This window comes from Molossus molossus, unplaced genomic scaffold (genome assembly GCF_014108415.1).
Source record: "Molossus molossus isolate mMolMol1 unplaced genomic scaffold, mMolMol1.p scaffold_m16_p_1, whole genome shotgun sequence".
Lineage (NCBI taxonomy): Eukaryota > Metazoa > Chordata > Mammalia > Chiroptera > Molossidae > Molossus > Molossus molossus.
In genome coordinates this window covers 119881903-119904013 of record NW_023425344.1, presented here as the reverse complement: position 1 = coordinate 119904013, position 22111 = coordinate 119881903, and the positions used below count along the sequence as shown (strand labels likewise).

General features: G+C 44.0%; 1 protein-coding gene across 1 annotated transcript in view; it reads left to right on the top strand.

The window, feature by feature from the left end:
• The window catches only part of STOML1 (stomatin like 1), a 31599-nt gene extending 9894 nt beyond the window's left edge, over positions 1–21705 (top strand). The window contains 5 exon segments of the mRNA XM_036272522.1: positions 20123–20150; positions 20153–20317; positions 20791–20943; positions 20946–20999; positions 21512–21705. Of these exon segments, the coding sequence (XP_036128415.1) occupies positions 20123–20150; positions 20153–20317; positions 20791–20943; positions 20946–20999; positions 21512–21705 (594 nt within the window).
• The last annotated feature ends 406 nt before the right edge of the window (positions 21706–22111 follow it).

Here is a 22111-nt window from a genome sequence, read left to right as displayed (position 1 = left end):
TGAGGTGAACAAAGTTTGTAAAATCTGTTGACAATCGTCCCAAGTGGGTTGGTGGGTCCGGAATACAGACTCCAATAAACTTATCAGAGCTTGTGGTTGCTCCGAGAAAGGGGGGTTTTGCTGTTTCCAATTATATAAATCGCTAATTGAAAAAGGGACATAGATCATACGTGCCGGGCCCATAGTGCCGGGCGCAGCGGGCACCTCTCGTAATGGGAGCATTGGGACTGAGGGGTCCGGTTCCCGGGCTGGTTGATAAGGGGTGCCGTCCCGTGTATGTGAGGGACTCAAAAGTCTGGCATTGTCAGCCAGGCCTGGGGCTCTTGCCTGAGGCTCGTCTGAGGGTGCCCTTGCCTTCCCTCCCAAGGCGTTTCCTGCATAGGGCGGGGGCATCATTACTTCTAGGAGCGATTCCTCAGGATCCCCTGGGGGGACCGGATATAACCGGTGTTTGGGTGCTTTCCCAGGGGACTCTGGTTGGCTCTCCTTGGTTGCCCCCGCGGTCGCTCCTTTGGGGCTGCAACCATGATGGTATGCTTTCCTACCTTAGCTTTCATTCCCTTTTGGGGCTCCTCCCTTCCGCATTTTGTTATATAGGGAGGCTTGTCTAATACTGTGTCAATCCAGACATCTATATATACCCGTTGATCTGGGTGAGGGACCCTATAAACAACCGAACGCACGGCGAAGAGGAGGTTAGGGTCAAAACTCCCCTCCGAGGGACATTCCACCCCAAAGGCTGGCCACTCTAGTTCACATAGCGTCCTCAGGAAGCCGGGGTCTGCTGGCTTCCCATAATTACAGGACCTTTTGAGAAAATCGGAAAAGTTAGAGAGCAGACATTCAAGGGGGGTCGGTTTCCTGGATGGTCCTTGGTCCATGGCGTCCCTCCTGAAAGTGAAACAGTTAGAGCAGAAAGAGAGGCTGAACATACAAGAACACGAAATCAGAAGACAAACAAGAACAATCACTGAGACTAGTCTCACACCCTCACAGAACACACACACCTTCAAAGTGAAGCACCTAGGCTTCCAAAATCAGAAGTCAGCGTCCTGACTCTGATTAGAGGCAGACAGTGCGCGGCGTCCCGCCTGTACACCTCACCAAATGCTCCGGAGCCAAAGACACAAAGAAACAAATGGATCGATCCACTTACCAAAACCACGTGGTGCAAAGTCCCTAAGCCGAATCTGGCCGCAGTCAGAAGATCAAATTTGTAGAGGCGAGGATGGAGGCGCCTCGCCTTGTGCCTGAGGAGGTCGACCCCTCTCAGAGGGGGACCTCGAGGTGATCTCGCTGGGGCCTCCAAATGTTGTAACCCAGGAGATCGACCAAACTCAGACGCCGAGATGGGGTTTAACAAAAGGAGTTTATTGAGCTAAGTCTGCAGGCCTGCAGTGTGTCCCACACAGGAGTAACTGCGGCGGCGGAGAGCTAAAATGGCTCCTTTTTATAGGATTTTGTGAGGGGGGTTGCTACGTGTAAGCAAGCATGTTACAGAAGCGGAATTTAGCAGTTAGTTAATTACCTGTTACTCAGTTTCCCAGACATCTCAAAGGTCAAGATGTTTTCAATAGATCATCCCTGGCGCCGACCCCAGGATTCCTCAAGGGTTAGTGTTTACTTAGGGATTAGCTAGTGAAGAATGTTCTTCAGTAAATGAGTAAACTGACAACCCCTTTGGTTGTCATGACAGCCTCTGGGAGTTTGGGTCAATGGCACTGAGTTATAACAGTGTCACCCCTTATTTAAACACCTTTGTACTTTTATGATACTCATTGCCAAGTTGTAGATGAGCTTTGATTGAGACATCCTGGGGCCTCAACACTATTAGCTTTTGTGACAGCATGGATGGAGCACAATGTAGGTTTATACCCATCAAAAGCAGATCACCCAGGAGATTACAACTGCCACTCTTCCAGCTTCTGGTGGACTTGTGGCCGCATCGCTCAAGTCTCTGCCTCTGTGGTCACATTGCCTGCTCTTCTGCCTCTGTATCAAGTTTATTATTGTGTATGGTGTAATAAAGTAGTTTCATTTTTTTTTTGCATTTGTCCTGTTTTCCCAACACCATTTATTGAACAGACTATCTTTACCACATTGTACATTCTTGCCTCCTTTGTCATAGATTAATTGACCATATAAATGTGGGTTTATTTCTGGGCTTTCTGTTCTGTTCCATTGATCTATATGTCTATTTTTTATGCTTGTACCATGTTGTTTTCATTACAATAGCCTTATAATTTGATATTAGGTAGTGTGATACCTCCAACTTTGTTCTTTCTCAGGATTGCTTTGGCAATTGGGGGTCTTTTGTGGTTCCAGATAAATTTTAAGATTATTTGTTCTAATTCTGTGAAACATGCCTTTGGTATTTTGATAAGAATAGCATTGACTCTCTAGATTACTTTGGGTAATTTACTTGGGACATTTTAATGATGTTAATTCTTCCTGCCTATGAGCATGGTATATGCTTCCATGTATTTATAGCTTCTTCAATTTCTTTCTTTAATGTCTTAATTATTCTAAGTACAGGTCTTTTACTCTCCTTGGTTAAATTTATTCCTAAATATTTTGTTTTTTCTGATGCAGTTGTAAATGTGATTTTCTTCATTTCTCTTCCTGATAGTTTGTTATTGGTATATTAAAATGTAACTGATTTGTGAATAGCAGTTTTGTATCCTGCAACTTTACTGAATTCATTTATTAGTTCTAATAGTTTTGTTGTTGTTGTTGTTGTTTTGGAATCTTTAAGGGTCAATATATAGTGTCATTGTTATTATAGGCAGCCATCAGTTAGAGCGCAGACCTGGCTGACCACGTCAGAGTAGTGGGCTGAGCCAGGGCTGTGTAGAGGACACTGGCAGGGAAATCCAGGGGTTCCATACAGACTCCAACTGACTCTCCCCCATGTGCAGGTGCCGTGTCCAGCATTGGGAGGCAGGCTGAGGGCTGTGGCATCATCAGGCTTCTTGATGGTGGGTACCTCAACCCCACTACCATAGACAGTCAGGGAGCACCAAGAGTCTCCCCCATTGGCCATGGTGGCTCTGGGGGAGGTTCTTACACTAGGCTGCCAAAAGCTAGAAAGATGAATGGGTAGGGCCCTAGTGCTGAAAGATAGCAAGATAATTGGATAGAAAAAAATGTCCTCTTCTCTCTATCCCTATAAGAATCTTGGGCTTTTTCAGAAATGGGAGATGGTCTTTGAGACAGGATTCTACTAGACTCCCAGGTCACATGGCACATGAATAAAATTTCTTTCTGTCCCGCTGGTGTGGCTCAGTGGTTGAGCATCGACCCATGCATCAAGAGGTCTCCGGTTTGATTCCTGATCAGGACACATGCCCAGGTTGTGGGCCAAATCCCCAGTGGGGGGCATGCAGGAGGCAGCCAATCGATGATCTCTCTCACTGATGTTTCTCTCTCTCTTTCCTTCTTACTTCCTCTCTCTCTAAAATCAATAAAGGAAAAAATTAAAAAAAACAAACAAAAAAATAAATAAAATATCTTTCCTTTTGCACCTGCACCTGTCTCATGAGTTTGGTTTTCGGTTGTGGCTGGCAGCTGAACTTGGTTTTTGGTTATATCATCAGGTCATTTGCAGATAATGACAGTTTTACTACTTCTTTTCACATTTGGATGCCTTTTATTTCTTTTTCTTGTCTGATTGCTGTGTTGATGTCCAATATTATATTGAATAAAAGTGGTGACAGTTTTGTTCCTGATCTTAAAGAGAATACTTTTAGCTTTTCCCATTAAGTATGATGTTAACTGTTTGTCATATATGAACTTTATTATATTGAGATATGTTTCCTCTATTCCCACTTTGCTGAGTTTTCATCATAAATGGATGTTATCAAATGCTTTTTCTGCATCTATTGATATGATAATATGATTTTTATACTTCATCTTGTTTATGTGGCATATCCCATTAATTGATTTGCAGATACTGAACAAGCCTTGCTTCCCAGGAAAAATCCCACTTGATCATGGTGTATGACCTTTTTAATATATTGCTGAATTTGGTTTGCTAATATTTTATTGAGGATTTTCTATTTCTATTTTTATCAGGGTATTGGTCTATGAACTTTTTTTTTATATATATAATGTCTTTGGTTTTGGTATCAGGGTAATGCTAACCTCATAAAATGAGTTTGGGAGCCTTCTTTTGGAATAGTTTGAGAAAGAGAGGTGTTAGACTTCCGGTCAAGATGGCGGCGTAGATAAATGCGGTATTGCGTCCTCCCACAACCACATCAAAGTTACAACTAAACTACAGAACAACCATCATTCAAAACCGCCTGAAATCAAGCTGAATGGAAGTCCTACAACTACGGAATTAAAAAATAAAAAAGCAGCTACATCCAGACTGGTAGGACGGGCGCGACGCGAGGGGTGGCGGCGGCGCGGTGGCGAGACGGGCTGGTCCCACACCCAAGCGTGGCGGATAAAAATCAGGAGGCTCCCGCGGCTGGGAAGGTCCTTCCTGAGGACTGAGGGGTCCCCGTCCCACACCAGGTGCCCCGTTCAGGGTTCCAGTGCCAGGAAGAGAAGTCCCCATAACTTCTGGCTGGAAAAACCAGCAGAAACTGAGGCTCAGGGAAGCTGACCTGGCTGGAGCCCCAGGCAGCTCCTTAAAGGGCCCGCGCACAGACTTATCGGACTCTCTCCCTCTAAGCTTGGAGCGGAGGCAGCTCGAGGGGCGCCAGAGACACACAGGGAAGAACTGAGCTGTTTGGCACTGGAGCGAGGGCTGGAGAGGGGGCTTCCTCGGGGACAAACGTGCTGAAAGAGGCCTTTGTTCCTTTGGTGAGCCCTTCCCGGGGGCGGCAGACAGAAGCCATATCTGGGACTCCAGCAACCTGGCTCAGACTGGTAGCCCCGCCCTGCTGACTCCCTGAGGCCCCGCCCCACCCCGCCCCACCCCGCCCCACCCCGCCCCACACAACTTTCAAGCCCACCCAAGCTGTTGCCACTTGCTTAACCATAGGATTGGCCAGTCTTGGATCCTGCTTCAGGTTTTTCCTAAATTCTTTCAAATGAGCAGCATCTGGTATAAGCTAGCCCCATACCTCTCGTTAAGTAATACACTGAAACAAACACAGGGAGGCAGCCAAAATGAGGATACAAAGAAACAGGTCCCAAATGAAAGGACAGAACAAAACCTCAATAAAAGAACTAAGGGAAAGGGAGATAAGCAACCTAACAGATACTGAGTTTAAAATACTGCTTATAAGGATGCTCAATGAACTTAGTGAGAACCTCAGTGAATTTAGGGAGGGCCTCAAGAGCATAAAAAAGGGCCAGTTAGAAATCATGGATACACAGTTAGAATTAAAGGAGGCATTAACTGAAATAAAGAATAATTTACACAGCTTCAATAATAGAGTATGTAAATCCAAGGAGCAAACCATCGATTTGGAATATAAGGAAGCAAAAAACACCCAATCAGAACAGCAAAAAGAAAAAAGAATCCACAAAAATGAGCATAGTGTAAGGAGCCTCGGGGACAAATTCAAGCGTGCCAACATTCGCATCTTGGGGGTGCCCGAAGGCGAAGAGAGAAGAAAAAATCAAAAACCTGTTTGAAACAATAATGGCAGAAAACTTTCCTAGCTTGGTGAAGGAAACAGACATACAAGTCCAGGAAGCACAGAGAGTCCCAAACAAGATGAACCCCAAGAGGCACACACCAAGACACATCATCATCAAAATGCAAAAGGTTCAAGACAAAGAGAGAATCTTAAAAGCAGCAAGAGAAAGGCAGCTAGTTACCTACAAGGGAGTACCCATTAGGCTGTCAGCTGATTTCTCAAAAGAAACTTTGCAGGCCAGAATCGATTGGCAAGAAATATTCAGAGTGATGAAAACCAAGAACCTACAACCAAGAATACTCTATCCTGCAAAGCTGTCATTTAGAATTGATGGACATATAAAAACTTTCCCAGACAAGAAAAAGTTAAAGGAGTTCATCACCACCAAACCGTTATTATATGAAATGATGAAGGGTCTTTTTGAAGAAAAAGATAAAATGTATGAACAAACAAAATGGCAATGAATACATATCTATCAACAATGGAATCTACAAACAAAATGAACAGGAAGAACAGAAACATTCTCATAGATACAGAGAACATTTTGTTGGTTGCCATGTGGGAAGGGGGTTGGGGGAATGGGTGAAAAAGGTGAAGGGATTAAGAAGCACAAATTCATTGCTAGACTGACAAACCTCAAAGGGAAAGGGGTTGGGGGTGGGTGGGAAAAAATAAACCAAAGAACTTATATGCATAACCAATGGACACAGACAATAGTGTGGGAAAAGGTGGGAGGGGGGCGGGAGTGGGGAGGAGGGGGTCAATGGGGGAAAAATGTGGAACATCTGTAATACATTTTACATCCAACAATAAAGATTTGAGAAAAAAAAAAAAAAGAAAAGAAAGAGAGGTGTTAATTTTTTTTGAACGTTAGTTAAAATTCACCTCCGAAGCCATCCAGTCCAGGACTTTTGTTTGTTGGGGGTTTTTGATTACTGATTCGATTTTGTTAGTAGTTACTGATCTATTCACATTTTCTGCTTCTTCTTGATTCAGCCTTGGAAAATTGTGTTTCTAGGAATTTACCCATTTCTTCTCGATTGTCTAATTTGTTGGCATATAGTTAGTTGTTCATAATATTTTCTTAAAATTGTATTTCTGTGGTCAGTGGTCACTTATCTTTTAGTTCTGATTGTATTTGGTCTTCTTGCTTTTTTTCTTCATGAACCTGGTTAAAGGTTTATCAACTTGGTTTAACTGTGTCTAGTTTCTTTAGATGGAAGGTTAGATTTTTTTTATTTGATTCTTTTTTTTTTTAAATTAATTAATTTATTTTTTTTGTTACAGATATTTTACCTTTTTTACCCCATTGGCACCCCTCCTGCCCACCCCACCCCACCCTGTCCCCGGCTTAGTTGTCCATGTCCATTGGTCATGCATACATGCATATAAGTTCTGTGGTTTATCTCTTCCCACCCCCCCACCCCCTCTTCTGAGGGATGTCAGTCTGTGCCCTACTTCCATGTTTCTGGGTCTACTGTATTCCTAGACTGTTATGTTCATTATATTCCATATATAAGTGAGATCATGTGGTATTTGTCTTTTTCTGCTTGGCTTCCTTCACTTAGGATAATACTTTTAAGGTCCCTCCATGTCGTCTCAAAGGATAAGAGATCTTTCTTTCTTACCGCTGCATAGTACTCCATTGTGTATATGTACCACCGCTTCTTTATCCATTCGTCTACTGATGGACACTTGAGCTGTTTCCAGATCTTAGCTGTTGTAACTAGTGCTGCTATGAACATGGGGGGTACATATATTCTTTCTGATTGGTGTTTCAGGCTTCTTAGGGTATATTCCTAGAAGCGGGATCACTGGGTCAAATGGAAGTTCAATTTTTAATTTTTTGAGGTAACACCATATTGTTTTCCACAGCGGCTGCACCAGTCTGCATTCCCACCAGCAGTGCACTAGAGTCCCCTTTTCTCCACACCCTCGCCAACACTTGTTGTTTGATGATTTGTTGATGGCGGCCATTCTGACAGGTGTGAGGTGATACCTCATTGTTGTTTTAATTTGCATCTCTCTGATGATTAGTGATGTTGAGCATTTCATCATATATCTTTTCGCCATTTGTATGTCCTGTTTGGAGAGGTGTCTATTCAGCTCCTCTGCCCATTTTTTAATTGGGTTCTTTGTCTTCCTTTTGTTGAGTTGTATGAGCACTCTATATATATTGGAAATTAACCCCTTGTCTGATACATCATTGGCAATGATGTTCTCCCATACAGTGGGTTGCCTTTCCATTTTGATGATTGTTTCTTTTGCTGTGCAGAAGCTTTTGAGTTTGATGTAGTCCCATGTGTTCATTTTTTACTTTGTTTCTGTTGCCTTAGGTGATGTATCAGTGAAAATTCTGCTCCGTATGATGTCCTAAATTTTGTTGCCTACATTTTCTTCTAGAATTTTTATGGATTCATGGGTCACATTTAAGTCTTTTATCCATTTTGAGTTTATTTTTGTGTATGGTGTAAGTTGATGGTCTAGTTTCATATTTTTGCATGTAGCTGTCCAATTTTCCCAACACCATTTATTAAAGAGGCTGTCTTTACTCCACTGAATGCTCTTGCCACTTTTGTCAAATATTAATTGAGCATATTGCCTTGGGTCCATATCGGGGTTTTCAGTTCTGTTCCACTGGTCTATATGCCTGTTCTTGTGCCAGTACCAGGCTGTTTTGGTTACAGTCGCTTTGTAGTATAACCTGATATCTGGTATTGTGATCCCACCTACTTTGTTCTTCTTTTTCAAGATTGCTGTGGCTATTCGAGGTCTTTTTTGGTTCCATATGAACTTTTGAAGTATTTGTTCTAGTTCTATGAAATATGTCGTTGGTATTTTGATGGGGATTGCATTGAATCTATAGATTGCTTTGGGTAGTATGGATATTTTAATGATGTTAATTCTTCCAATCCATGAACAGGGTATGTGCTTCCACTTTTTTATATCTTCCTCTATTTCTGTTTTCAATATCGTGTAGTTTTCTGCAAATAGGTCCTTTACTTCTTTGGTTAAGTTTATTCCTAGGTATCTTAATTTTTTTGGCACGATGGTAAATGGCATTGTTTTTTCAGTTTCTCTTTCTGTGAGTTCATCATTGGTGTACAAGAATGTTGTCGATTTCTTGACGTTCATTTTGTATCCTGCTACTTTGCCAAATTCATTTATTAAGTCTAGTAGATTTTTGATGGAGTCTTTAGGGTTTACTATGTATAATATCATGTCATCTGCAAATAATGACAGTTTCACTTCCTCCTTTCCAATTTGGATCCCTTTTATTTTTTCTTCCTGTCTGATTGCTGTGGCTAAGACTTCCAGTACAATGTTAAATAAGAGTGGCAAAAGTGGACATCCCTGTCTTGTTCCTGTTCTTAATGGAAATGTTTTTAGTTTCTCTCCATTGAGTATTATGTTGGCTGTAGGTCTTTCATATATGGCCTTTATTATGTCTAGATATGATCCCTCTATTCCTACATTGCTGAGCGTTTTTATCAGAAATGGATGCTGGATTTTGTCGAATGCTTTTTCAGCATCTATTGATATGATCATGTGGTTTTTATTCTTCATTTTGTTTATGTGGTGTATCACGTTTATTGATTTGTGAATATTGTACCAGCCTTGCATCCCTGGAGTGAATCCCACTTGGTCATGGTGAATAATTTTTTTGATGTATTTCTGGATCCGATTTGCTAATATTTTGTTCAGGATTTTGGCGTCTATGTTCATCAGGGATATTGGCCTGTAGTTTTCTTTCTTCGTAGTGTCTTTTTCTGGTTTTGGAATTAGAATTATGCTGGCCTCATAGAATATGTTTGGAAGTCTTCCTTCTTCTTGAATTTTTTGAAATAGTTTGAGGAGAATGGGTGTTAGTTCTTTTTTGAATGTTCGGTAAAACTCCCCCGTGAAGCCATCTGGGCCTGGGCTTTTGTTTGCTGGGAGAGTCTTGATTACTTCTTCAATTTCCTTAGTTGTTATTGGTCTGTTCAAGTTTTCTATCTCTTCCGGGTCTAGTTTTGGGAGACTGTGCGCTTCTAAAAATTTGTCCATTTCGCTTAGATTGTCGAATTTGTTGCCATATAGTTGTTCGTAGTAGTTGTTAACGATCTTTTGTATTTCCGTGGTGTTGGTTGTTACTTCTCCTCTTTCATTTCTGATTTTGTGTATTTGGGTTCTCTCTCTTTGTTTCTTGGTGAGTCTAGCTAAGGGTCCATCAATCTTGTTTATCTTTTCGAAAAACCAGCTCTTTGTTTCATTGATCCTTTGAATTGTTTTTTTGGTCTCTATGTCATTTATTTCTGCTCTGATCTTTACTATTTCCTTCCTTCTACTTGCTTTGGGATTTTCTTTTTGTTTCCTTTCTAATTCTTTTTTTTTTTTTTATCCTCACCCGAGGACATTTTTCTATTTTTTGTTCAGATAGAGTGGGAGGGAGAGAGAGGAAGAGAGGGAGAGAGAGAAACATCGACGTGAAAGGGACACATTGAGTGGCCGCCACCCACATGACCAACCAGGGCTGGGGACAAACTGCAACCAAGGTTCGCGCCCTTAGCGGGAACCGAACCCGGGTCTCTCTGGACCGCAGGCCGATGCTCTAACCGCTGAGCCAAACCGGCCAGGGCTGCTTTCTAATTCTTTTAGTTGTGAGGTTAGACAGTTAATTAGAAATTTTTCTTGTTTTTTGAGGTAGGCCTGTAGTGCTGTGAACTTCCCTCTCAGAACTGCTTTTGCTGCATCCCATAGATTTTGTGTTGTGTGTTCATTTTCATTGGTTTCCAGGAAGTTTTTAATTTCTTCCTTGATCTCCTCGGTGACCCATTCATTGTTTAATAACATGCTATTTAGCCTCCATGTGTTCAAATGTCTTTGCATGTTCTTGTTGCAATTGATTTCTAGTTTCATGCCATTGTGATCTAAGAAGATGCTTGATATGATTTCAATCTTCTTGAACTTGTAGAGATTTAGTTTGTGTCCTATCATGTGGTCTATCTTTGAGAATGTCCCTTGTGCACTTGAGAAGAATGTGTATTCTGTAGTTTTGGGGTGTAATTCTCTGTAGATATCTATTAAATCCATTTGGTCTAGTGCTTCATTTAGAGTCTCTGTTTCCTTGCTAATTTTTTGCCTAGAGGATCTATCCAGTGCTGTCAACTGGGTGTCGAAGTCCCCTGCTATGATTGTATTGTTGTCGATTTCTCCTTGGAAGTCCTCCAGAATATTTTTAATATATTTTGGTGCTCCTATATTGGGTGCATATATGTTTATCAAGGTTATATCTTCCTGTTGGATGGATCCTTTCAATATTATGTAGTGGCCTTCTTTGTCTGTAGTTATGGTCTTCATTTTGAAATCTATTTTATCAGATATGAGAATTGCTACCCCAGCTTTTTTTTGCTTTCCATTGGCTTGGAAAATTTTTTTCCATCCCTTCACTTTCAACCTATGTGAGTCTTTTCTTGTGAGGTGGGTCTCTTGTAAAAAACATATAGATGAGTCATTCTTTCTTATCCAGTCAGCTACTCTGTGTCTTTTTATGGGAGCATTCAATCCGTTTACGTTTAAGGTGATTATTGATATGTACTTATTTATTGCCATTTTTGTTTAGTGTGGTTCTATTTTTCTTCCCATTTCTACTGCTAATTACAGCAGTTCTTTTAACATTTCTTGCAGTGCTGGTTTGGTGCTAATGTATTCCCTTAGCCTTTTTTGTCTGGGAAGCTCTTTATTTGATCTTCTATTTTGAATGATAGCCTTGCTGGGGAGAGTAGTCTTGGATTCAGATTCTTGTTTTTCATGACTTTGATTACTTCATGCCATTCCATTCTGGCCTGTAGTGTTTCTTGTGAGATTTCAGCTGAGAGCCTTATGGGGTTTCCTTTGTAGGTAACCTGTTGCTTATCTCTTGGTGCTTTTAGGATTCTCTCTTTGTCTTTAATTTGTGGCATTTTAATTACTATGTGTCTTGGTGTGGGCCTGTTTGGGTTCTTCTTACTTGGGACTCTCTGTGCTTCTTGAAGTTGAATGCCTTCTTCCTTCACCAAATTAGGGAAGTTTTCTGTCACTATTTTTTTGAATATATTCTCTATCCCTTGCTCATTTTCTTCTTCTTCGGGGAGTCCTATGATGCGAATATTATTACGTTTCCAGTTGTCCCATAGTTCTCTTAAGCTGTCTTCCTGTTTTTTAATCGTTTTTTCCTTTTGTTTTTCTGATTGGTTGATTTTTTCTACCCTATCTTCTAATTCACTGATCCGGTCCTCAGCTTCCTCTACTCTGCTTTTTAAACCTTCCAATGTGTTTTTCATTTCTGATATGTCATTTTTTATCTCTTCTTGATGGTTTTTAATTGCCAATTGGCTTATTTTCAGTGTCTCTATGACCTTACTGATGCTGTTGAGCTTCCTCAAGATCATGGCTCTGAATTCTAGCTCTGTTAACATGTCTAATTGCTCCACATTGATCTCATCTTCAGTGGAGGTCTCTTGCTCTTTCATTTGGCTTCTGTTTCTCTGTTTCACCATTTTGGCTATCACTGTGGGCTTTGGAGCCTGTGAAGTTTTCCCTGTGGGTGTTGGTGTTCTGCTGTTTGTGGCTCCCTCTCCTGTGTTTAGATGAGTGAGGGAGGACTCACGTTAAACACCACTGTCAAGTCTTACTTTCCTGGTTAAAGTTGCCAGCCCAGGAAAGGTACTGTTATCCTCTAGCTTTTTGCCTGGAGGCTAGCAATCAAGGTTACTTGATGACTTTTGGGTTGTAGTTGATTGAAAAGCTCCCTCAGGTGCTCAGCACAAGGGGATTTCCAGAGGGTGGGGCAGATGCTGGTTGTTAATGAGCTTCAATTAGCACTTCAATGGCCCACAGGGTGGGGTTGGATCTCCGAGGGAGGGGCTGCTGCCTCTCCTCAGAGCTCTGGGAAGGAGCAATATGCCCACCGTCCTGCGTGGCTACTCTCAGCAAAAGCTCTGAGTGCCCTCCAAATCCCGAGTGTCCCCACACAGTTCCAGTCCAGTCCGCCTTTCCTCTGCCGGAGCCCAAGGTGAGTGGCTGTGGGTGTTTTAGCCTCTGTCCCGGCTCTGCGCGGTGGAGCCACTTGGGAGTGTAACCCAAGGGAGCTGCTCACAGCTAAGGCCGCTGCGCCTTCGCAAGCCTACCAGGATGGAGTCAGTGTCCCTTGTTGTACGGTCCTCGCAAGCTGCTTTTCTGTTGCTTTTTCCCATCAATTTGTCTGTGTTATAGTTGTAATTCCAGTTTGGTTCTGGGAGACAGTCAGTGTAGCTTCCGTTCACTCCGCTGCCATTTTTCCTGTCCCCTTTATTTGATTCTTGAGGTAGGCCTGTATTGCTATGAATTTCTCTCTTATAACTACATTGGCTGTGTCCCATAGATTGAGGTTGTTGTGTTTTCATTTTTATTTGTCTCAAGATATCTTTTGATTTCTTCCTTGATCTCATTGTTAGCCCATTTATTGTATAGTAACATGTTATGAAGCCTCCATGTGTTTGTGTATTTTTCAGTGTTCTTCTAATTGAGTTCCAGGTTCATATCATTCTGTTTGGAGAAGATGCTTGATATTATTTAAATCTTATTACATTTATTGAGAGTTGTTTTGTGGGCCAGCATGTGGTCTATTTTGGAAAATGTTCCATGTGCAGCTGAAAAAAATGTATATTCTTCTGCTTTGGGGTAAAATGTTCTTAAAATTAAGTCCATTTGGTCTAATGTGTCATATAAAGCTGCTGTTTCCATGTTGGTTTTCTATCTTGATGATCTATCCATTGTTGTCAATGGGGTATTAAAGTCCCATATGATGACTGTACGACTATAGATCTCTCTCCTTATGTCTGTCAATATTTGTATATTTAGGTGCTCCCACATTGGGTGTATGAATGTTTACAAGGATTATATCCTCTTGTTGGATTGATCCCTTTATCATTATGAAATGTCTTTCTTTGTGTCTTGTTAGAGCCTTTGTTTTAAAATCTATTTTGTTGGATATAAATATAGTTAACCCAATTTTGTTTGTTTTTGTTACCATTTGCATGAAATATCTTATTTCATTCCTTTACTTTCAGTCTGTGTGTGTCTTTCTATCTGAAGTGGGTCTCTTGTAGGCAGCATATGTATGAGTCTTATTTTCTTACCCATTCAGCCACCTATGTCTTTAGATTTTTTCTCTTTTTTTTTTTTATCCTCATCCGAGGACATTTTTCCATTTTTTGTTCAGATAGAGCGGGAGGGAGAGAGAGGAAGAGAGAGAGAGAGAAACATCGATGCGAAGGGACACAGCGAGTGGCTGCCACCCACACGACCAACCAGGGCTGAGGACAAACTGCAACCGAGGTACGTGCCCTTAGCGGGAACTGAACCCTGGTCTCTCTGTACCGCAGGCCGATGCTCCAACCGCTGAGCCAAACCAGCCAGGGCTGTCTTTTGATTTTTTAAAAAAATCTTTATTGTTGAATGTAAAATGTATTACAGATGTTCCACATTTTTCCCCCATTGACCCCCTCCTCCCCCCTCCCGCCCCCCCTCCCGCCTTTTCCCACACTATTGTCTGTGTCCATTGGTTATGCATATAAGTTCTTTGGTTTATTTCTTCCCACCCACCCCCAACCCCTTTCCCTTTGAGGTTTGTCTAGCAATGAATTTGTACGTCTTAATCTCTTCACCTTTTTCATGCATTCCCCCAACTCCCTTCCCAACTGGCAACCAACAAAATGTTCTCTGTATCTATGAGAATGTTTCTGTTCTACCTGTTCATTTTGTTTGTAGATTCCATTGTTGATAGATATGTATTCATTGCCATTTCGTTTGTTCATATATTTTATCTTTTTCTTCAAAAAGACCCTTCATCATTTCATATAATAATGGTTTGGTGGTGGTGAACTCCTTTAACTTTTTCTTGTCTGGGAAAGTCTTTACATGGCCATCGATTCTAAATGACAGCTATGTAGGATAGAGTAATCTTGGTTGTAGGTTCTTGCTTTTCATCACTCTGGATATTTCTTGCCAATCGATTCTGGCCTGCAAAGTTTCTTTTGAGAAATCAGCTGACAGCCTAATGGGAACTCCCTTGTAAGTAACTAGCTGCCTTTCTCTTGCTGCTTTGTCTTGAACCTTTTGCATTTTGATGATGATGTGCCTTGGTGTGTGCCTTTTGGGGTTCATCTTGTTTGGGACTCTCTGTGCTTCCTGGACTTGTATGTCTGTTTCCTTCACGAAGATAGGAAAGTTTTCTGCCATTATTGTTTCAAACAGGTTTTCGACTTCTTGTTCTCGCTCTTCTCCTTCTGGCACCCCCAAGATGCGAATGTTGGCACACTTGAAGTCATCCCAGAGGCTCCTTACACTATCCTCATTTTTTTGGATTCTTTTTTCTTTTTGCTGTTCTGATTGGGTGTTTTTTGCTTCCTTATATTCCAAATCGATGGTTTGCTTCTTGGATTTACGTACTCTACTATTGAAGCTGTGTAAATTATTATTTATTTTAGTTAATGCCTCCTTCAATTCTGACTGTGCTTCCATAATTTCTGACTGGTCCTTTTTTATGCTCTTGAGGCCCTCACTAAGTTCATTGAGCATCCTTATAAGCAGTATTTTGAACTCAGCATCTGTTAGGTTGCTTATCTCCCTTTCGCTTAGTTCTTTTATTGGGGTTTTGTTCTGTCCTTTCATTTGGGACCTGTTTCTTTGTCTCCTCACTTTGGCTGCCTCCCTGTGTTTGTTTCTGTGTGTTACTTAATGAGAGGTATGGGGCTAGCTGAGACCAGATGCTGCTTGTTTGAAAGAATTTAGGAAAAACCTGAAGCAGGATCCAAGACTGGCCAATCCTATGGTTAAGCAAGTGGCAACAGCTTGGGTGGGCTTGAAAGTTGGGTGGGGTGGGGCGGGGCCTCAGGGAGTCACCAGGGCGGGGTTTCCAGTGTGAGCCAGGTTGCTGGAGTCCCAGATATGGCGGCTGTGTGCCCCCCCAGGGACGGGCTCACCAAAGGAACAACGGCCTCTGATAGCATGTTTGTGCTAGAGAAAGCCCCCCTCTCCAGCCCTCGCTCCAGTGCCAAACAGCTCAGTTCTTCCCTGTATGTCTCTGGTGCCCCTCGAGCTGCCTCCCCTCCAAGCTTAGAGGGAGAGAGTTCGATAAGTTTGTGCGCGGGCCCTTTAAGGAGCTGCCTGGGGCTCCAGCCACTTCAGCTTCCCTGAGCCTCAGTTCATGCTGGCTTTTCCAGCCAGAAGTTATGGGGACTTCTCTTCCCGGCACTTGGACCCTGAGCGGGGCACCTGGTGTGGGACAGGGACCCCTCAGTCCTCAGGAAGGACCTTCCCAGCCAGGTGTCCTCCTGATTTTTATCTGCCACACGTGGGTGTGGGGCCAACTCGTCTCGCCACTGGCCCTCGCACCTCCGCCCCTCGCACCTCCGCCCCTCACCCCTCCTATTAGTCTGCATGTGGCTGCTGCTTTAATTCTGTAGTTGTAGGACTTCCATTCAGGATGATTTCAGGCGGTTTTAAATGATGGTTGTTCCCTAGTTTCGTTGTAACTTTGATGTGGTTGTGGGAGGACGTGATACCACGTTTACCTACGCCGCCATCTTGATCTGAAGTCTCATGTCTTTTGATTTGATCATTTAATCATTTTACATTTAAAGTAATTACTGATAGGTATATAGTTATTGCCATTTTATTTTTCATATTTTTTGTCTCTTTTTTCTTCTTAAATAACTTCTGGTTTGATGGTAATGAACTCCTTTAGTTTTGTCTTGGAAGCTCTTTCTCTCTCCTTTGATTCTAAATGATAGTTTTGCTGGGTAGAATAATCTTGGTTGTAGGTACTTGCTTTTAACCACTTTGAATATTTTGTGCCAATACCTTCTGGCCTGCAAAGTTTCTGTTAAGGAATCAGCTGACAGTCTTATGGGGGCTCCCTTGTAGGAGCTTTTCTCTTGCTGCTTTTAAGATTCTCTCTTTGTCTTCTCCTGTTGGCAGTTTAATTAGATGTGTCTTGGTATAGGCCTCTTTGGGTTCATCTTGTTTGGGACTCCCTGCACTTCCTGAATTTGTGTGTCTATTTCCTTTGCTAGGTTAGGAAACTTTCCTTCCTTCCTTCCTTCCTTCCTTCCTTCCTTCCTTCCTTCCTTCCTTCCTTCCTTTCTTTTTATCATCACCTGAGGACACTTTTTTTCAGTTTTTTTTGTTCAGATAAAGTGGGAGGGAGGGAGGAAGGGAGAGAGAGAGAGAGAGAGAGAGAGAGAGAGAGAGGAACATCAACGTGAAAGGGACACATTGAGTGCTCACCACCCGCACAACCCAACCAGGGCTGGGGACAAATTGCAACCGAGATACGTGCCCTTAGAGGGAACTGAACCAGGGTCTTTCTGGACCACAGGTTGAGACTCTAACCACTGAGCCAAAGCGGCCGGGGCGGAAACTTTTCAATCATTATTTCTCCAAATAGGTTTTAAATTTTTTGCTCTTTTTCTATTCCTTATGGTACCCCTATGATACAAATGTTTTTATGCATGATGTTGTCCCAGAGTTTCCTTAAACTATACCCATTTCTTAAAATTATTTTTTCTTCTTGCTGTTTAATTGGGTGTTTTCCACTACCTTGTCTTCCAAATCATTGATTCCATTCTCTACTTTATCTAATCTGCTGTTGATTTCATCTAATGTTTTCATTTCTGACTGGTTCTTTTTTATGGTTTCTATCTCTTTGTGGAAGTTCTCATTGAGTTTCTCTATTCTTTCCCTAAGTTCATTTCCAGTGCTTAGTCTTATACTGCTTAAGTAACAATTTGATAACAATTTTTATTCATGGAATCATATTCCATTTAAATTTATGTTTAGGCCCTGGCTGGTTTGGCTCAGCGGTAAGAGCGTCGGCCCATGGACCAAAGAGTCCTGGGTTGGATTCCGGCCAAGGGCACATACCTCAATTGCAATTCGTCACCTGCCCTGGTTGGGGTCATGTGGGTGGCAACCAATCAATGTATCTCTCTCACATTAATGTTTTTCTCTCTCTCTTCCTCCTACTCTATCTGAAGATAAATGTTTGTTTGTTTTTGTTTTTTATCCTCACCCGAGGACATTTTTCCATTTTTTGCACAGATAGAGTGGGAGGGAGAGAGAGAGAGAGAGAGGGAAACATCGATGTGAAAGGGACACATCGAGTGGCTGCCACCCGCACCACCAACCAGGGCCGGGGACAAACTGCAACCGAGGTACATGCCCTTAGCGGGAACCGAACCCGGGTCTCTCCGGACCGCAGGCGGATGCTCTAACCACTGAGCCAAACCGGCCAGGGCTCTGAAGATAAATGTAAAAAAATATATATATATATCCTCAGGTGAGGATTAAAAAATAATAATAATAAAGTTATGTTTAGTAAGAGAAAATTGATCTCAACCTGTTGCACTTGGCCTTGGTGCACAAAACTGAGAGAGGCAGTTTGAGGGGAGTCAGTCTCACACCATGATGTTAAAGTCATTTAAGGCCCATTGCCCAGACTGAATTGGCCACTGGTAATGTGGGGTCAGTGCCTCTGGTTAAAATGGAATCTCAGGAAAGCCCGCACACTTCCCTAAGCCCTGGTTCAGGCATATAATTTTTATTCTCACTCTCCTTTTTGCCTATATTTTATTTGAAGGGATTGAACACTCCCTACCTCTTACTCGCCAGACTTTCCTTAGCTGCTCACGGCCAGCTACTTTACCTCTCACTGCCTTGGTCCAGCCTCCCACCCTCACCCATCACGCTCTGCAGCAGGCCTGGCCTCCTAAGCCTCAGGAGAGAAAACTCTGGGATAAGAACTCTTTTAGCTTCCTCCAGCATAACACCTTCAAACTCATTGATGTCTGTACCTTTTTTCAAAAAATCCTTACTCAAGGATATGTTTCTATTGATTTTTAGAGAGAGAGGAAGGATGGGAGAGAGAGAGAAACATTAAAACATCAATCAGTTACTTCCTGTGCACATCCCAATGGGGGATCAGACCTGCAACCTGGGTATATTCCCTGGCTGGGAATAGAACCTTTTGGTGTATGGGACAATGCTACAACCATCTGAGCCACACTGGCCAGGGCTATGCTATTTTTCCTGCCTTTTTGGAAGCACCCACTTTCTCTGTCTGAGGCTCATCCTTGCACCAACAGTGTTCTGTGCCCAGGACCCAGCTCCCTTTATTCACTCATCTGCTCTTCTTCTTGCCTTTCTGCCTCTCTCCCCTTTCCTTCCTTTCCTCTTGTCCTTAGTCTTGGCTTCCCACAGGCTCCTATGGCAGACATGCCCATGAACTCCCTCTTGCTAACACAGTGGACACTTTCAATCCTCCTACTTCACCTGGTGGCAACCTTTGACTCTGCGCACTCATCCTTTGCCTAATCTAGAGTGATCATCTGCTTCCCTGAGCTTTCCATACTCTACACCTCAGCTTTCCGCCTTCCTTCCTGGTCACCTTTGTTACCCCTTGTTGTACCGCCCTTCATTTTCCAGGTTTCTGTCAATGGCCCCTTTTCATCTCTGACCTTCTGGGTGGAGCTCATTTACTTGGGGCTTTTGCTACCTCTGGACACTAATTATTTACACCAGTCTGCTCCAGCCCCACTCTCTCCTGCACTCTGGACCCCTTTATCCAACTGCCTATTAGACAGTTGACTGTGCCATACACACCTCGAACTTAGTGTATTAAAAAAATTATCATCTCTCCCTTACCCACTCCCAATTCTGCATTACCTGCTGTGTGCCCTTCTGGGTGAACACCTACACTCATGATTCACACCAGAAACCTGACTTCTCCAACTCCTCTTCACTGCCTCTCTGTCATCACTCATCTGTGGTTCTCCTTCTCTACTGTCCTGCTGTAGTTTCAGATAGTTAACAGAATTGCGTTCACCCGTAGTATATCTTGGCTCTACAGTTGCCTGTCTGCCTGATACCAGACCCATGCCATTTCTGCCAGTAATCTGAAACAACTTCCTGCTTGGTCTTTGTGCCTCCACTCTCAGCCCCTCTATCCCAGTGTCCACATGGTAGCCACGAAAATCTTCCCAACAAGCAAGTCTGCTCTGTCAAATCCCTGCTAAACTCCTCTCTGGGGCTCCTTGGGCCTCAGAATAAATCTAGGTGAATAGGAGGCCCCCTCAGCTGTCTCCAGTCTCCCAGCCCACACTTGAGTGTCTAACTAAAAGGAACTGTAGCTACTCACAGTTCCAGAATGTTCCAGGTTCTCCTGTTTGGGCTCATGCACATGCTGTTCCCACTGCCTGGAAGGGTCCTCCTTTCCCTGATGCCCCTTCACCTGGATAATTCACTGCCCCATGTCCTCCCTGGTCCTCTCCTGGTTGCTTACTGCTAGCATCCCAGCTGCATTGTAATTGTCCCGTGCCCGTGTTTCTAGGTGGAAACTTGTCAAGGGTCGGTGTGGTGCCTCATGTGCCACCATTGTCCATGTGTAGCTATACCAGCCTGCCCAAAGAGGGTGCTCTAGGAAGGTATGCTGAATGAGTTCCATTTCTCCCCACACTGTGCTCCAGCTGGAGATCAACGATGTGACCAGGGCCTGGGACTCCAGGTGGGCCATGTGGAGCTGGCAGTGGGGTCTGTGCTGCAGCCACCTCAGGACAGCCTGGCTGGGCCCGGCCTGCACAGTCCCCTCCAGCAGCTGGCTCTCCACTTCCTGAGGAAGGGCATGCCTGCAATGGCAGGAGGTGCCCTGCCTCCAGGGCCAGGTGAGGAGCCTCCAGAAAAGGGTGGGGGCTCAGGAGGGCACTCAACTTGGTGCCCAGCACAGGCTGAGCTTTGCTACTTGCTCCCTTAACCAAGTACCTTTGTGCAGTCCATACCCTGCCTGTCTTTTCAGGCCACTCCAATTCTGGAGCTGACTAGAACTAAGGCAGTGGGAAGAGTCGAGGTGTCTGTGGAGGCCTTTGGGAACCTCCATGGTAGGAAGCAACAGCATCCAGAAAAGAGATTTACATTCAGGGCTGGAGTAGCTTAGAAATGGGGTTTGGGAGTTAAGGCTGAAAACTCAAGAGTGGTTTCTTAGCAGAGTAGGAGGTTGAACACAGACCTGAAGGAGATATAAGAGGGAACTGCTGCATAGGTGTGGAGGCCACAGTGATCCTGACCTTGGCAGAAAATTGACCTCCCCTCTCTGCCTCCTTCCCCAATCCTGTGGGCTGCTCTCACCTACCTCCCTCAGATACCTTGGAGGTTGGGAGCGAAGTTGAGCTGCCTGCCCCTCATCTTGGTGCTAGGCCCAGCTTGAAGCAGCCTATGGCAGAGGGGCTGCTGACTGTTCTGCAGCCCTACCTGTCTGAGGCCCTGGTCCACCAACCTGGGGCCTGCTACCAGTCATTGTCATCCTGCCTAGTGGTACCCAGAGCACTTACTTCCTGGACCTCACTACAGGTGCAACTGCCCTCCCTGTCCTCTCCTTCCACCAAGGTTGCTTGGAGCCCCCGCCGCAGGTCCTTCCTTAGACTGTTCCTGCTCCTGCCAACAGTTTAGAGAGAACCCATAGCAGTCAGGGTCTCAGACACCATTTGCAGACAATGATTATCCAGGCCTTTGTCTCCCTACCCTGTCCTGGTCAGCAGGACAACTCAGATAGCCAAGCTTCCTATATCAATAGCCCTGCACGTGCTGCAGGCCTATTATGTGCCAGGCTCTGTGCTGAACACTTTCATGCATTATCTTACTACTCACCATGAGCCTAGGATTTAGGGAGTATCATCCCCATTTCCCCAGTTTGGAAACTGAGGCTCTGAGCAGTTACATAGCCAATAGGACTTGAACCTAGGGTATTACAACCTGAATGCTTAACCACTACTCTCTGCTCCTCCTAGTGGGACATGCTAATTTCCTTTTCCCCACCACATAGCTATCCCCCTATTCATGCTTGATTTTCTTTCTCCCCACAGGGCAAGGGAGGGTGGGATGTGGGGTACCTGATGGCATCACTGACATGGTGGTAGAGATGGCTGAGGCTGACCTATGGGCCCTGTTGTGCAAGGAGCTATGGTCCCTGGAGGCCTATGTGAGCGGGCAGCTGAAGGTGAAAGGTGACCTAGAAGTGGCCATGAAGTTGGAGGCTGTCCTCAGGGCCCTGAAGTAGCAGCCTTGGCTGACCATCCACAGCCCAGCCCAAACCTGGCACCAGGGGGGCATTTTGGAGGAAGAGGCATTGGTACTACACCTCAGATTAGAAGCCCTGAGGAGGTTCAGGCCCAGTAGTCAATGAACAGAGACTGGGAGACACTGGAGGCTGGGAGAGGCTAAGTCGGGCTGCCCTCCCTTTTGACCCACAGTGGTTCTCTGGACAAGCTTTGCCCATCCTAAACCCCTGCTGAGTAACCAATCCTAAGCTGGGTGCATAGCACCGTGACAGGACGGCCAGGCCTGCTCTGCGGAGCTGGTGGCCGACTGGAGAGGCAGGACCCACAGAAACAGCCTGACAGCAGCTGCTTTGGTCCCAGTGTGCGGGAGCACAGCACATGGCTCAGGCTCCCAGCTCCAGAGTG